Source organism: Dama dama, chromosome X (genome assembly GCF_033118175.1).
Source record: "Dama dama isolate Ldn47 chromosome X, ASM3311817v1, whole genome shotgun sequence".
Lineage (NCBI taxonomy): Eukaryota > Metazoa > Chordata > Mammalia > Artiodactyla > Cervidae > Dama > Dama dama.
In genome coordinates, this window is record NC_083714.1 from 13,918,023 (window position 1) to 13,934,629 (window position 16,607).

Consider the following 16,607-nt stretch of genomic DNA (forward strand, 5'->3'; position numbering starts at 1 on the left):
AGGGAAAGAACTTGTCCTATGTTTTTGCCATCTTTAGACCTAGAGAGAGATGGTGGAGAGTCAAAATGAAGTCTGCAGTCATAGTTGCTAGCCTCTACTTAGTAGGTTCTGTGCATTTGAGGGAGATTGCTGTTTAGCCCAAGCCTCAGTTTGCTCATCTGTAAAATGGCAATAATAGTAGTAACTATTTCCTAGAGTGGGTGTGAAGATTGAATAGATAAGACACTTGACACAGTGCCTGGCACATTGTAAGCACTACTTCCATAAATGTTAGATGCCATTATTGCTGCCATTACCACCATGATTGCCACCACCATTCTCACCATCATCTTCATCTTCATCAAGACAGCACGGTAAATGATAAAAAGCTGTCTCTCAACCCTGACAAACTCAGTTTGAATCCTGGCTCTGCCACTTTGTAGCTAGGTGGCCTTGGATAACTGGTAACTTCTTTGATCTAGATTCTGTAAAGTGGGCAATTCATAAGGCTGTTCGAAAAATGTATAATATGGTCCTTTTTATACAGTAAGCACTTCATAAATATTAGCTATTGTAGTTATTAAAAAGGGGCTGATCAAGGTCAGTGGTTACCAAGAGTTGGGGGGAGGCATGAATATGTGAAGCACCAGATTTCTAGGACAGTGAATCTACTCTCTATGATACTGTAATGGTAGATATATTTGTCAAAACCCACAGAATATATAGCATCAAGAGTGAATTCTAATGTAAACTCTGGACTTTGGTATCAATTTAGGTTCATCAGTCAACAAATGTACCACTGTGGTGTGGGATATTGATAGTAGGAGAGGCTATGTTTGTATGAGGTGGAGGAGGTGGGGCAGGCAATATATGGGGAGTTCAGTGTACTTTTTGCTCTGCTTTGCTGTGAACCTAAAACTGCTCTGAAATTATAGTCTATTTAAAAGGAAAAGAAAGTTGATCAAACTAGATTGCTATATAAATTTAGAATGTTAACTCTATCCCCATGGTAACCACTAAGGAAATAAAAGATACAGAAAAGGAAATGAAGAGGGAATCAACATGGTACACTAGAAAAAAGTCCATCAAACACAAATGAAAACTGTATTGGAGGAATTGAGGAAAAAGAGATGTGACATGTAGAAAACAAATAGCACAGTGGCAGGGAAAAAAATTCTTCATTATCAGTAATCACTTTAAATGTAAATGGGTTAAACTCACCAATTAAGACAGATATTGGCAAAATGAATTTTTTTCTTTTTTTTTGGCAAATGAATCTTAAAAAGACATGATCTAACTATATGCTGTCCAGGGGGTTCTGGCAATGAGTTGATGAGCCAACTCATTGGAAATGACTGATGCTGGGAAAGATTGAGGGCAATAGGAGAACAGAGCTGCCGAGGACGAGATGGTTAGAAAGCATCACCCACTCAATGGACATGAATTTGAGCAAACTCTGGGAGATAGTGGAAGACAGAGCAGCGTGGCATGCTGCAGTCCATGGGGTCACAAAGAGTCAGACATGACTTAATGACTGAATGACATCCACTATATGCTGATTACAGGAGACTCATTTTAGATCCAGAGAGATTTAAAGTAAAAGGATGGAAAAAGATATTTAATGCAAAAAATAACCAAAATAAAGTGGAGGTGGCTACAAAATACCAGGTAAAAAAATTTTAAGTGAAAAATTTTTACAAGAGACAATGTTATCCTTTTATTGATAAACAGATCAATTCATCAAGAAGATATAACCAGTATATTCATACACACCAAACAAGAGATATAACAAGTATATTCATATACACCAAACAAGAGAGCTCCATAAGATATGAAGGAAAATTGACAGAACTGTCCATTTGAGAGAAACAGTTCTACAATAATAGGCGGAGACTACTGTATTCCACTTTAAATAATGGGTAAAATTTAGACAATGCATATGTAAAGAATAGAAGACTTAAACAGCACTATAAACCAATTAGACCTAAGAGACATATACAGAATACTCTACCCAGCAAGAGCAGAACATGCATTCTTCTCAAGTGTACATGGAACATTCTCCAGGATAGATCATATATTAGGCCATAAAGCAATTATCAATAAATTTTTTTTAAAAGATTGGGATTATAGAAAGTATCTTATCTGACCAAATAGAAAGAAGTTAGAAATCCAAAGTAGAAGAAAAATTGATAATATTGCAAATATGTGGAAATCAAGCAACACACTAAAATAACGAATGGGCTAAAGAAGAAATCACTAAGGAAATTAGAAAATGCTTTGGGATGAATGAAAATGGAAGTACAATGTACCCAATTTTTAAAATTTCTGCATATATTTCTTGCAATATGCTTTTTAATTTTATTATTAATTTTATTGGAATATGGTTGATTTACAATGTCATATTTCAGCAGTACAGCAAAATGAGCTATTTATGCTTAAACATATATCCTTTCTTTTTTTAGATTCTGTTCCATATGGGAACAGAATCATTACAGCAGTATTGAGGTCATTACGGAGTATTGAGTAGTGTTCCCTATGCTATACAATATCTGTTTTATATATTGTAGTGTGTATATGTCAATCCCAACTTCCCCAGAGCACCACAACTTCTGGTATACAGTGGAAGCAGTTTCCAAACACCTGTATTAAAAAGGAATCTCTGAAATCAACATCCTAACTTTATACCTTGAGGAACTAGAAAAAGAGCAAACTATACCTAAAGCCAACAGAAGGAAATAAATAATAAAGGTTAGTTAGAGCAGAGTTAATTGAAATAAAGAATAGGAAAAAACAGAATCAATGAAACCAATAGTTCTTTTAAAAAATCAATGAAATTGACAAATCTTTAGCTAGACTCATTAAGAAAAAAAGACAACTAAAATTCAAAGTAAAAGCAGAGATGTTACTACCAACCTTACAAAAATTAAAAGGATTATAAGAAAATATTATAAGCAGTTATATGCCAACAAATTAGTCTCGATGAAATGGAAAAGTTGCTAGAAACATGGAAATTACCAAAACTGACTCAAGGAGAAATATAATAATCTCTATATATTAATAATAATATAATCTCTACAAGTAAACAGATTGAATCAGTAATCAAAAACCTCCCCACCAAACCCACACTTCATTGGTGAATTCTACCAAACATTTAAAATTTAAATGTTAATCCTATTCAAACTCTTTCAAAAAAAATAGAAGAGGAAGGAATACTTCCTAACACATTCTATAAGGCCAGCATTACCCTAATACCAAAGCAAGACAAAGATACCACAAGAAAATCACAAACCAGCATCCTTATAATATAGATACAAAAATCCTCCACAAAATACCAGCAAACCAAATCCAACAATGCTTTGAGAGGATCATACACCATGACAAAGTGGAATTTACCCCAGGAATGTGAGAGTTCAACATAAGAAAATCAACTATGGCAGTACACTATGTAGGAAAATTAACTCAACATAGATCAACAACCTAAATATAAGAGCTAAAACTATTAGAAGAAAACAGGGCTAAATTTTTATGACCTAGGATTTGGCAATGGATTCTTAGCTTTGTCACCAAAAACAAGAGCAACAAAATTAAAAATAGATAAATTAGGCTTAATAAGAATTTAAAAATTTTGTCCATCAAAGGGCATTAAGAATGTGAAAAAAACCTACAGAATGGGAGAAAATATTTTCAAATCATATATCTGTAAGTGTTTAATATCCTGAATATAACAAACTCTTAAAACTTACCAGAAACAACTAAACTAACAACTAAACAACACAACTAAAAATTGGGCAAAGGACTCAAATAGACATTTCTCCAGTGAAGATTACAAATGACCAATAAGCACATGAAGAGGTGTTCAACATCACTGGTCATTAAGGAAATGTAGGTCAAAACCACAAATGGGATACTACTTCATACACACTAGAATGGCTATGGTAAAGATAATAACAGGTATTGGTGAGGATGTGGAGAAATTGGAACCTTCATACTGGTGGGAATGTAAAATGGTACAGTCACTGTGGAAAATAGTTTGTTTCTCAAAAAGTTAAACAAATTACCACATGATCCGGCAATTCTATCCTTAAGTATCTACCCAAGAGAAATGAAAACCTGTGTCCACACAGAAAACTTAAGACACACATTTGTAGCAGCATTATTTGTAAGTGCCAAGTGACTGAAACAGCCCAAATGTCCATCAGTGGACATTGAATAAACAAATTGTGGTCTATACATACAATGAAATAGTATTCAGCCATCAAAAGGAATGAAGTACTGAAAACATGCAGCAACTTGAATGAACTTTGAAAATATTATGCTAAGTAAAAGAAGCCAGTGACAAAAGGTCACATGTTGAATGACTCCATTTATATGATATGTCCGGAATAAGCAAATTCAGAGAAACAGAAGATTAGTGGTTACTTAGGTGATGGCCAAGGGAGAAAGGGGAATGACCTCTTAATAGAGATGGAGTATTTTATGGAGTGATGAAAAAATTGCAAAACCAGAGAGAGCTGGTGGTTGTACAACACTGCAAAGACACTAAAACCACTGAACTGTACACTTTCAAGTGGCTCATTGTGTTTTGTGGATTTTACTTTAATTTAAAAAAAGTCAACAAAAGGAGGTGAAAAGAACGAAATTTCTTTTAAACTCTCAAGTGCCCTGTGCACCCTGCTCATGGGACTCACTGGATAACTTTCCCAAGAGCAAATGTATTGACTGCACTTTACCAGCCTAGGGCTGACCTTTATCAATTTCTATTTGACCTTCTTCAAGGCCACAGATTCTACTGGAGTGGTACAAAGCAAAATGGGGAAGGAGGGGCCCAATGAGGACCATGTACCCTGCAGGAGCAATCCCAGCCTTTTTGAATGACTGGATTAACCCAGTGTTCCTCTTTTCGACCCCATCATTCATGAGCGCCATAGACCACATAGGCTAGGCAAGGTAAACAAGAACCATGTCACTGACCACAATTCTGGGAAAGGGGCCACTGCTGAGACCTATGCCAGCAGGGTGGCAATGTCTCCATGCAGAGTTCCTGGAATTCATTTGACTGTTTGGAGTAGAGAAAGTTTAGGGAAATGTTTGTGTTACACTAGTACTGTCCTTTCAACAAGATGGGGATTTCCTACTCTTTCCAATCCAAGACCCCCTTTCTGGCTCTGCCAGGCTATGTGGGAGTGGGGATCCTGATTGGCCCAGCCAGCTGTCTGGCCCACCCCTGTCTCCTATGCTGATATGCACAAATCCATTTACACATATTAACACATATGCTAACCTTGGATCATTCCAGAATATTGAGATGAAAATGCTAGTTGGATGACAAGTGACAAGAGCAACTCCTAGTTTCAAATCTGCCTGGTGTTCAGGCAATGGCTGTGACTCTCCGCAGCTTCCTGTCAGTTAAGATGTGATTTAAACATTCTATTGTGTACCAGTTGTGTTTCCTGTTTTACAATATCCAAATTTAAGACTGCCTTCCTGCCCTTTCTGTGTAGCGGGTGATTCAGAAAGTGACTGATTTCCCTCTCTGGGTGGGTTTCCCTCACTATCTTATCTCTCCTCCTGCCCCATGAATGGATTTTTCCATTAGTTGACATGCTGGGAACTTTCTTCGGGCCTCAAGGCAGCCTCATAGAGCAAACAGCCTAGTTCTCTCTCTCCTGGTCATGGGAAGGTTCTGATGCCTTCCAGAGGACAGCTTTGCAGTAAAAAACAAAAACAAAAAACAAAACTTTGAGACACCAAATGCCATTCTGCATGTACATAGACCTGTTTCTTATATAGTCATGTAATTTCTCGCCCAACCACCTTGGCATTCCTGCTAGGGAGCAAGACAGCCTCACTGTGAGAACAAAGCATGTCCTCCACTCAAGGAACCATGACAGTGCCTGGTTTCTGGGTGGTCTCTACTGCTGATACATTGGAGGGCCAAAGAAATGCCATTTCCCAACAAGGCTGCCACAACTCTCCTCTAATGCCACGGTGCGGTGGGAGCCATTTAGAGAAACCCTATAAAGCCAGCCCAGTATCACCTGGGCCCCAGTCAATGACTTTTGCCAGCTGGAACACACTTATATGCTGCTCACAACTCTTAGCCCAGAGTGGACTGTTAATTTGTCTTACAAAATGATACTATCTTTATTCTGTAACTAAGCAGGGTACCCTGCCTCTGGGGGGACAGGCACTCAGTAAATATTGATGGATCACATTGAGCCTGACATTTGGGAGGAAAAGGCCAAAATAGAAAAGGAGATGAAATGACGCTTTGCCAAAGGCTCTCAAAATAACTGGGCATGTTGGGACGGCAGCAGTGGTTTTCAGATTGTCCCACGGGACCTGGCATTCTGTTGGAACTGATTGAAGTTTCCATAAACATTTGATTCAAAAAAAGTGTGTCTTTAAATGTATAATATTGAAACACTAATACAAACTGAAAAAAAAAAACCCACCTAACTAAAACATCCATAATGTGTTACATTCAGAATGGCAATTGAAGACCACCAGTGGGTCAGCAGGAACCATCAAGTTGACACATTATGTTCAAACCTCTGACAAGATGCCAAACTTCTTGCAGGCCTTCCTTGTCAGGCCTGGTTCAGAAGGCTGTGACTGCACCGGGGTTTTATAATTTAGGCCAATGTGTATACTCACTTTCATAAAACTATACACAATACTACCTCTTCTGTTTGCAAATCAAGACCTTGTTGCTGCTGTACAGCCAAAACAATACAGAAATCAATGGAGCGCTGAGACTCTGTCATCTGTCACCCCAATTACAAATTTTTATAGTCGCCCAAACAGCCTCGTCGTTCTCATTAACTTTCTGAGCATACATTTAACTGGTATACATTTGTACTTTAAAACAATGAAATACTGTTTTTAATCTCATACTTGTAACTTAATGAGGTGCCAGCTAAGATTCTGGTTAAAAAGCAGAGTTTCTTCCAGCATGGAGGGAGACTAAAGGCTGAACAAATTACCAGCCCCTTGTGACTTGGCTGTGTCCTTTTAGAGAGGGAGTAGGCACTCAAGGACAGCAGGGCACTTGTGAGCAGAGGCCTGTAATGCAGACACCGCCCAGTGCTCCTGTCTTAGTGCATCTTAAAACTAACCTCTGTCGAGCTAATGTGATCATCTGTCAGGATGGAAATCTGCAAGCTTAGGTCAGTGTTCATTTATGTAAAGCACATGCCCTCTACCAGCCCTCTGGGTGGGTCCGTTGAAACTATTTGAGAGGCATAGTCCATATACTCGGAACATAGTAAGGGTCATTTTAAGTCATAGTGATAACTAAGTTATTGGGATGAAGAGGTAAACTGGTTTGGGTCCTAAGGCAGTTTTTTCTGATTCTTGAAAAGATTTCTTCTAACAGGCTTGGGGTTTGGAACAGGGGATTGTGTCATGGGTTAAAGGGATCAAGGAAGTCCTCTGAATGTAGTAGCCAAAGCAGTGTATCCAGAGCGTGACTCAGTTGCATCCTTCCATTCAGCTATTCCTCCAGCAGGGGAAAAGCCTGGACAGACAGATGGGAAGCCATCAGAGCTTGGCCAAAACCCACACTTGTCTTAGCTCATGTGGTTAAGAGCTGCAGAAAGTGGGAGAAGCCACGGTCTGAAAACGGTTGTCGTTCACTGGGCTCTCTTGAGTGGCAGCTCTGAATCCAGGTGTGATTTTTCCCACAGCAGACTTCCTCCCAGTTCACAGTGATGGGACCTCCTGGATATGATAGTATTTTCCATCAACAGAGAGGAACTGCCGCATTCCACACAGTCACACTTGCCCTCTGAAGCAGTGGAGCAATTTAAAAGGTGCCCAGTGGGGCATGAAGTCTAAAGAGGGGAAGTGCTGAAACTCTGGGAAGAATTTAGGTAGGTGGAGTGTGATTACTGAAGTTGAAATCTGTCCAGACCACTGAGTTAACCACTAATGCTATAAAAAAAAGAATGCTGTGGGCTCATTAAATTACTTCATTCTACCTGAACCTATTAATATCATCTAAATCATTGAAAAATCCTGTGTACCATTAAACATGAATGATGAAACTGGCTCTGAGCAGATGGCTGCCTTAATGGAGCACTATTCCAAACCACAATAGTCCTCTAGAGCCAAGATGGCTGTTTTTAGCCACTGTGATTGACGTGAGCACATGTCATCAAATTCACACAGGGAGTGGGGCTTTGGGGCAATGAAACAGAAAACTGTCCTGCATGTATTCATTAGCAATTAATCCTGAAATATGCATTATGAAACTGAGACAGAAAATGATTTAGAAAGAGCCAGAGGTATTTCAGCAATGTCCTTGATGGCCTTTATGCAGAGAAAGAGATTAGGCAACAGCTGATAGAGGTAGGACACCAAGAGATCCCTTGCTTGATGTGGGCTCCTATCTGGCCCTTGGATGGCAGTAGCACTAGTTACCTTGCCTGATATGCAGATGTTTTCCCCAAGCTCAAGTGGCAAATAGGGTTCATCTCATATCACTTTGGAACTGGAAAACTGGTAATAAGTTTGCATATGTGATGTACCCTGATGATTGTGCTGGATGGCACTGCTACTACACCCTACCAGCTCCCAAAGGGGAAGACCCGGTAATACACTGATCTGGAAGAAATTGGGAACGGGCTTAAGAATAGCCATGCTGCCACTGGAATTCAAGTCCGATGCTTGCCTCAGATCCGTGGCCAGGGCAGACTGCCCAATAAAGGCTAGACTGTATCAGCAGGCCAGGATTTAGGGCTGGGCACAAGAATGACATAGGTAACTCATATGGTAGGGAACAGCTGTAGGCAGATGAGATTTCCCAAGTGCCAGATTGGAAAGAAATCTGTATCAGTTCCTAAGTATATTATTTCCCAGGTGGAGCAGTGGTAAAGAATCTGCCTGCCAATGCAGGAGATGCAAGAGACACAGATTCAATCCCTGAGTTGGGCAGATCCCCTGGAGGAGGAAATGGCAACCCGCTCCAGTATACTTGCCTGGAAAATTCTATGGACAGAGGAGCCTGGTGGTTACAGTCCATGGGGTCACAAAGAGTTGGATATGACTGAGCAAGCGACTGAGCCTGCACACATATTATTTCAGCGGCTTCAACTGTTAGCTTTTAGTTAAGGAGTACCCACGAGGCCCAAATCCTCTGGTGAGGCAGGTTAAAGAAAGAAACCACAAATGGTAATTCAGTTTTAACATTTTATTGGGTAAATGATTTTAAAGGTAATAACAATAGTGTCAAAACTACTACAATATCTTTCCACAGCCATACCTTACAGACCCACATAAACCTTCTCATTTTTCTTTTTCTTCATTTATAATATTTTAAAGCCATACATGTCATATAAAATGCCCATATCCAACAGTTTCTTCAAACTATTAAGCAATTAAATGTGGAAGGAAGGAGGATCTAGTTATACTTGAAGGGGCTGCAGATAATTGGTGATGTCTTACTGTAATCAAAAAACAGGGTACTAAGAAAGGGAGGACGAGAGAGCTACTCCAGGTAGCTTTGCTCATTACAAGTCTCACCACTGCATCACCAAGAACTCATTATGCTGGTGACTGATTCAAAGTAATTTTGGGGAACATATAAAACACTAAAATAACTTAGAAACTAGATCCAAATATTTCAAAAGTAATCAACTTTCATATACAAAAACAGTCAGAGGTGGTTACAAAAGTTTGTTTTCTCAGTGCGTCTATGTACCAGCGCAGTTACTGGGTCCAGAGCAAAATAAAAGGTTTATTTTCTTCTGAAACAGTAATAAAAAACAAGGAAAACATATCTTTGTATATAAAGGATCAATGCTGGTCTTAAGAATAATGTAATCAGAAACCCTTAAATCGAGAGGCACACAATGGGTTTCCGCTCTTAAAAAATAAAAGGAAAGTCACCAGTTTATTTCAATGGAGGAGGTGCTCACACCCCTCAAATAAACTTAATTCAATTTAACATCACTAGCAAAAATCACTTAGAAACTGTACAAAAATAAAAAAGTTAACACATTTAATCCTGCAAGGTTTTTGTAAGGACTGGAAGGCAGGCTTTTGGAGCAGCATTTGGGCATGGCTGGGGGCTTCTTTGGTTTGATCTAACACACAGAAGAGATGGAACCTATTCCAGGTGACAGTTTCGAATTTCCTGCACATTTGAAGACATGAAAAGAGGCCAGTATACAAACTTCCGGTGTGCTGGGCATTGGGGTTGTATGCAGTGGACTGAAAATCTTATAACTGCTTGAAGAGCGGCGGGGGGGTGGGGTGGGTAAAGAGCAAGCCTTGCACTTCCTCCATCAATCACACCGGCCTCTCATGATAGGGGAGACGGGCAGGGCAGTAGCACATTCTCCTACAGTCAGAAGGCCACTTAATGGGAGAAGGGGGAGGGGCAATTGTTCTTTTAGAATCTGGTACCTGGCTGACCTTGTTTAAGAACAAGAGAACCCTTCCAGAAATGGAAGCCTTTTGCTACATACCAAAGTAAAATACGTACTATTTTCCAAGAGGAAAAAAAATACCCAGTTGCATTTGAAAAACAGAAAACATAAATGGAACTAATTAACATTTAAAAGGGGGGCTATGTAAACTTTGTGCTACTCAAATGAAGTTCAAGTATTACTTCTGAGCTGTTTAGAGATCGTTGAACTTATACAATATTCTGGTGATAAGAGTGCAATTCACATTTGTGTTTCTGAACAAATAAACCACAACTGGCTAGAACACAACCTGTGCAATTAGAATCTTCGTCTGAGTTAAAAACACATGCTACATATTTCAACATGTTCAAAGTTAATTCAAACCACATATTTAACAGCTTTGTAATATACGACAAAGGTGAAAGGGTCTAGCATTTGTTTGAAGCACACCATTACAAGTTTGTATAACACCTTTTACACTACAAAATCTTTTAGTCAACAGCTACTTAGACACAAAAAATGCACTGTGCATTAATTTGAATACAAAAGGAGACAAAACTATCCTTTTCCCCCAAGCCACGGTGGGAAATATTGCTGACCTCGTCCTCTGAAGCCTGCAGGATGGTTATTTCTTCAGTATAACATTATTACACTGGTAAGAAAATCTGTATAACATCTGCATATATCAAGAATTTTAAAAAATCTGATATGATTTTAGAGTCCGCATGACCAGTCACGTGACCTGCTCAAGATTGATTAGCACCGTTAAATACATTAACACACACATATGTATGTATTGTATATACACTCACATATGCATGTAGTAGATCTTTTCTTTAAAAAAAACTTCTAACCATGAGCTCACCCAGGATGAGGAGCCTGTTGAACTGATGAGATGATGGATAAGATGGATCAATATTGGTCTATTCTGTCTCTCTTCAGTTTGCTTGTTTTATTTACTTTTTTTTTGCAGCAGACAATATCATTCAGCTTGTGCTCAGTTTCCCTATAAGGGCAAGAAAAAATTTCCATCAGGTAGCCACTTGTTTTTATACTGAAAGACTAATCTGCTCCAAGATGCTCCCAAATAGAAATGAAAGGACTCAAAATCCCTTTCTAAAGGCCAACAGCTAGCTTTCTCTAACTAATCTCTAGGTTCAATGGAACTGGCTACCGAGGTTCCATTTCAGGCTAACAACTGGCTTCTTAGTTAAGGCATCACAACTGAAAATGGTTATTTCAACAACGGATGCTGTGGATGAAGGAATACCAAAGAACTTCTGAGAATTCTCATCAAAAATAAAAGCAGTTTGCTTTGCTGCAAGGGCCAGCAGAAGAAATTCAGCCAATTCACCTCACAAACTAGAAAAGGGGTTTCAAATTCTGAACTAGCAGTCTGTTACTTGTCACAGCAACTACATGTATAAGTTATGCCATCTTGATATTCAGTGACATCACGTGGTTTTAGACTCTGTTCTGCACTGTACTTATATTCATCACTTGAAATCTTTGTTTCCTGTTTGAAAAAAGAAGTTTACATACACACATATATTTATATATGCTTACTACCAAAATATGAAGATAATCTTTCTCCAGAGTCATCTGTCATTTTTCCTGGGGGTATACATACAGACCTCCCATTGACTCGAGGAAGTTCTCTGTGTATACATCATGGGAAAACTAGCGTGCAAATGAGCTGGGCTCTAGCAACTATATCATACCTAAATGCCAACTCCATTTTTGCAGGGGTAAAATAACATCTTCTCAATATAGTAAATGTGTTTCTATCAAAAGTATGTAGTGCAGAAAGAGATTCAAGCGATTTTATAGTATTTCTAAAACTCCAGTATTGTCCCCATGATAAACATGTCTGAAATCACGACATGTATGAACTTTTGTTTCACTAGATTATCATTACCATTTCTTTAAATGGTAGCTAAAATTGTCTCTGGCCAATCATGAGTTATTGAAACCTAAAGCTAACAAATTTAAATTAATATATAATAGAAATGTGTCTCTTTTTGGTTATTTGCTCAAAATAAATTTTTTCAGCTTAAAAAAATACTCAAGAGTAAGCAATTTGTCTAATCTGTTGTTTCACATATATAAACAATAAAATTTTATAAGAATATTTCTCTAAATTGCCTTTTTTCTAACCCCTCTTAATTCCACTTCATTATATTCTTCTCAAAGGCACTAAATTCTGTATCTGCTCTCTTCCTGATATATGCTGCTTTTCAAAATGATTTCTGTAGCATATTTCAAAGGTAGCTTGTACTTTCTTAAAACAGTGTTTCAGTTTGTAAGTTGGTTCTATAAAGTGATGAGGCAGTTTTTCCTATGATAACTAGCACAATAGGCATAAATGATTTCTCACTCTGTGTGACAAGTCCTATCATGGACCTTTGAATATTCTACACTAGAATGAAAGTTCATATATTTTAACCATGGGAAAAACATATACTTAAGCAGTAAAGACCCACATACTAAGCTCTTGTAGCAAAATGAATTTTAGACAAATTCAAAAGTATACAAATACCTGAATCTGATATGAATTATTCCCAAACATGGCTATCAAAAGTTATCTATCTTACTAAGGAAAACAGAGGAAAAACCTAAATGAAATCCTTTAAAACTGCACAATTTCTTCCATCCACAGTCAAAAGAAGGAAGGAAGAGAAGAAAGAGAGAAAGAAAGAAAGAAGACAGAAAGGAAGGCAAGAAGGACAGAAAGACAAACCTGACTGAAATAGCAAAGCAAAATTCTACATAATATTGTAAGGAAAGAAAACTCCAAAATTAATATATGCTGCAAAAAAAAATCAATGATCTAAAATAATAAAACAGGAGGATCTTCTTAATAAATGCCACTTTCCTACCCGTTACCATGATGATCTTAGTTGACAATGTCAAAGCTTCACCATGGCAACGGAAACTATCATCATAAAATGGTACAGTAAAACAGATAGCTAGACCAAGAAGGGGTAGGGTCTCCTGGGAAGAGGTCTGCAGAGAGGCCCAGTGACTGGTTGTGCGGCTCAGTGTCAGGAATAATGGTTGTATGGTGGGAGGGGATGCCCAATGCCATTTTGGAAATGATGATGCTGGCGATGAGCAAGGTATTCAGCATAGCTCAAGGTCATCTTTTCACTACGGTACCTGAAAGAAAGTTGGAAGAGACAAAGTTAACATCACGAAATAGGTGATGTGTGAATGTCAGAGCTAGAAGGGATCCTTAGAGATAATTCTTCTATATCAGGAAACAGAGACCTAGAGAGAAGTGACTTGCCCACTGTCACACAGCTAATACATAGCAAAGGTGAGAACAGAACCCAGGAATCCAGAGTCTGAGTCCAGGACTCTGCATTCTACTACTCCTTGTTTAGGGCTTCCTTGGTGGCTCAGATGGTAAAGAATCTGCTTGCAACACAGGAGACCCGGATTCAATCCCTGGGTTGAGAAGATCCCCTGGAGAAGGAAATGGCAACCCACTCCAGTATTCTTGCCTGGGAAATCCCATGGACAGAGGAGCCTGGTGGGCTATAGGCCATGGGGTCACAAAGAGTCAGACACAACTGAGCGATGAACACTTTCACTCCTCATTTAAATTGTTCTAGAAATCGTATTGCCCTCTCAGCTCCGGTTTGCTAACAGGAAAGAACAGAGGAAAGCCAGTCTATTACTGTCATGTATACATTTCATTCACTTGACTACTTTTTCTTCTGGGATCCTCCATCGGTTTTCTTTTACCATTCCTTTCCTCCTGTCCACAGGTCTCAGGCCTTGCCATTAAGGGAAAATAGCAGCAACACAAAACGTGTCTTGATTGTGGTATCTCAATCCTCTTTCCCCCATCTTTTTTTTTCTTCTTCTTCTTTTCATTGCCACACTTCTCAGAAGAGTCATGTGTTTTCTACCTCTCCATTAGGATACTTCTCACCACTCCCTTTTGGAAGCTCTCTGTGCCTTACGTTCTATAACTTCATACTCCCCTGGTTCTCCCCTAACCTCTTGGACTGCTCCTTATCTCTCTGATCACTCATCCTACCCTTAGGCCTTGTAAGAGTTTCCTACATTTCTCCCTTCAGTTCCTTTGTCCCTATGCTCTGTCCCAGTTCAGTGAACCTTTGCCTCACAGCTTCAAGTATGTCGTCTTTACAGATGATCCCAAATCACCACCTCTAGCCATGAGCTCTACACATGTACATTTTCAGTGACCTATTGGACATTTCTATACAGATATCCCAAGAAGCACTTCAAATCCAGAAATCAGTGCATAAATGGAACTCTCCTCAATGTGGTCCATGTCTTGGTCAAAGGGACTGCCTTGGACCCTTTTATTTAGACGAAAGCCTTCACTTGCTCTTCTTCCCTACTTCTGAATGATGACTAAGTCCTTTTACTTTTTTCCACAATATTTTCTTTTCCTTCCCTTCATGCCATCCCATGGCCACAGCTCTTGTTAAGGCTCCCATTTCACCTTCTTTAGATTGCTGCCACAGATTCTTAGATAATAGAAATGTCTCCTAATTTTCCTGTTTCCAATTCGAATTTTACATTTCAAATCCATCTGTTCAAAACCCGTCAGTGGTTACTATTGCCTACAGAGTCGAGTTTAAACTTCTTACTCTCTACCTTCTGGGCCATATTTTCCCTGGTGACCACCTTCTCTATGTACACTGATGCTCAGTTGCTTCAGTTGTGTCTTGACTCTGAAACCCCATGGACTGTACTCCACCAGGCTCCTCTGTCCAGGGGACTATCCCAGCAAGAATACTGGAGTGGGTTGCCATTTCCTCCTCCAGGGGATCTTCCCAACCCAGGGATCGAACCTGCATATAGTACGTCTCCTGCATTGGCAGGTGGATTCTTTACCACTGCACCACTTGGGAAGCCCCTCAGAAAGCTCTCTTTAAGTTAACCCCTTTCCTCCCCTGCTCTCCCCACCTGTCAAATATTCTACTCATTCTTCAATGAGTAGAATTCTTATACTCGGCCTCCAATCTACTTCCTCTTTGAAATTTTCTGTTATCCACAACCCCCTCTTGGAATTCCTCTTTCCCTACTCTATGATCTCATACCATCCATTATATTTTGCCTTCTATTAATAATTATTTTTGCACATGCCCTTCTATTCTCCTAGACTGTAACTCCTCAGAGCTGAGAATAGTTCATTTTTAGAGTATAGGCATTCAATGTGGTTTTGCAGAATTAAAAGAAATGGAAACAGCAACCCATTTTCCTAAAATGTTTGATACTTTCCTTTTTTAAGTCAGTACCCCTATGAGTCCTTGCAGAAATTCATTCAGCATCTGTGAGTCTAGCTCAGTTGTGTTTTTTTCAGCAAGCTTTCTGTCACTGCCAAGATTCTAAAGTGAAATTCAAATTTGAGGGCTGCTTATCAGGATCCTGGGGTCCTGCTAAGGCATGTCAAAAGCTGGCCAATAAACTCAGGTAACTTTCTTCCATAACGTAGTCTAAAGGCTCAGAAGGTTTGCTTTAACAAAGCCAGACTAATCACACAGAGCTAAGATGGGAAGGATGGGCTCATACATCATACAGGCTTTACTGTCGAGCTGAGTTCCATTGTATCCACCCTCAGAATGGCCCTGCCATTCATTTCACTCTGTTTCAGAAAAAAAGAAGCAAGTATAGTTAGAGAAAAGATTACACAAGGTTACAGGTATGCACATCAAAATATATCGGTCAGCCCTGCACTAGGCAGTACTTTCTGTACCTGGTCAGTTTTATGGTTTTCCTGAATTCATTAGTAATCGGAGCTTTGTATCCTCCTTTTCTCAGTAAGGAGTCTATGGTCTGAATGTGGTCCCATCCTGCGGAGAGTAGACCAGATAAAATACCAGTCAAGCACATGTAATAAGCACCTTTGGTTAAATACAAAATGACTTTGTAGAGGTCAGCTATCACTGTCACCAACTGCTATCAACCACTTTGGTCCTAAAAACAGGCACACAGAAGGGCTAAGATTTCACCCTGTGCAGAAGCAGGTATACCATGGCACACCTTCAATTTTAGCTATCCCTGCTGGCTCGCAATACTGGCTTCTTTATCTCAACCACATTCCAAGACACGGAGCCTAAGAGGCCAGCAGTAACTTCAGGGGTGTCGCAGTAACAAACTATAAACACTGTACTCTCCTCTAACGGTGACATCTTTAAGAGGGAGGGAAAAGACTCACTGAGCCAACTCAGTAGG

The 16,607-nt window shown here is 39.3% G+C and overlaps 1 protein-coding gene across 2 annotated transcripts in view; it reads right to left on the bottom strand.

The window, feature by feature from the left end:
- Positions 1 to 9,157: 9,157 nt before the first annotated feature.
- AMMECR1 (AMMECR nuclear protein 1) overlaps positions 9,158 to 16,607 on the bottom strand; it is a 114,948-nt gene continuing 107,498 nt past the window's right edge. For both annotated transcript variants that reach the window (XM_061137215.1, XM_061137214.1), the window contains 2 exons: positions 16,129 to 16,225; positions 9,158 to 13,550 (listed from right to left, as the gene is read on the bottom strand). In XM_061137215.1, the coding sequence (XP_060993198.1) occupies positions 13,436 to 13,550; positions 16,129 to 16,225 (212 nt within the window). In that variant the 3' untranslated portion in view covers positions 9,158 to 13,435. The remainder of the gene's footprint in view (positions 13,551 to 16,128; positions 16,226 to 16,607) is intronic.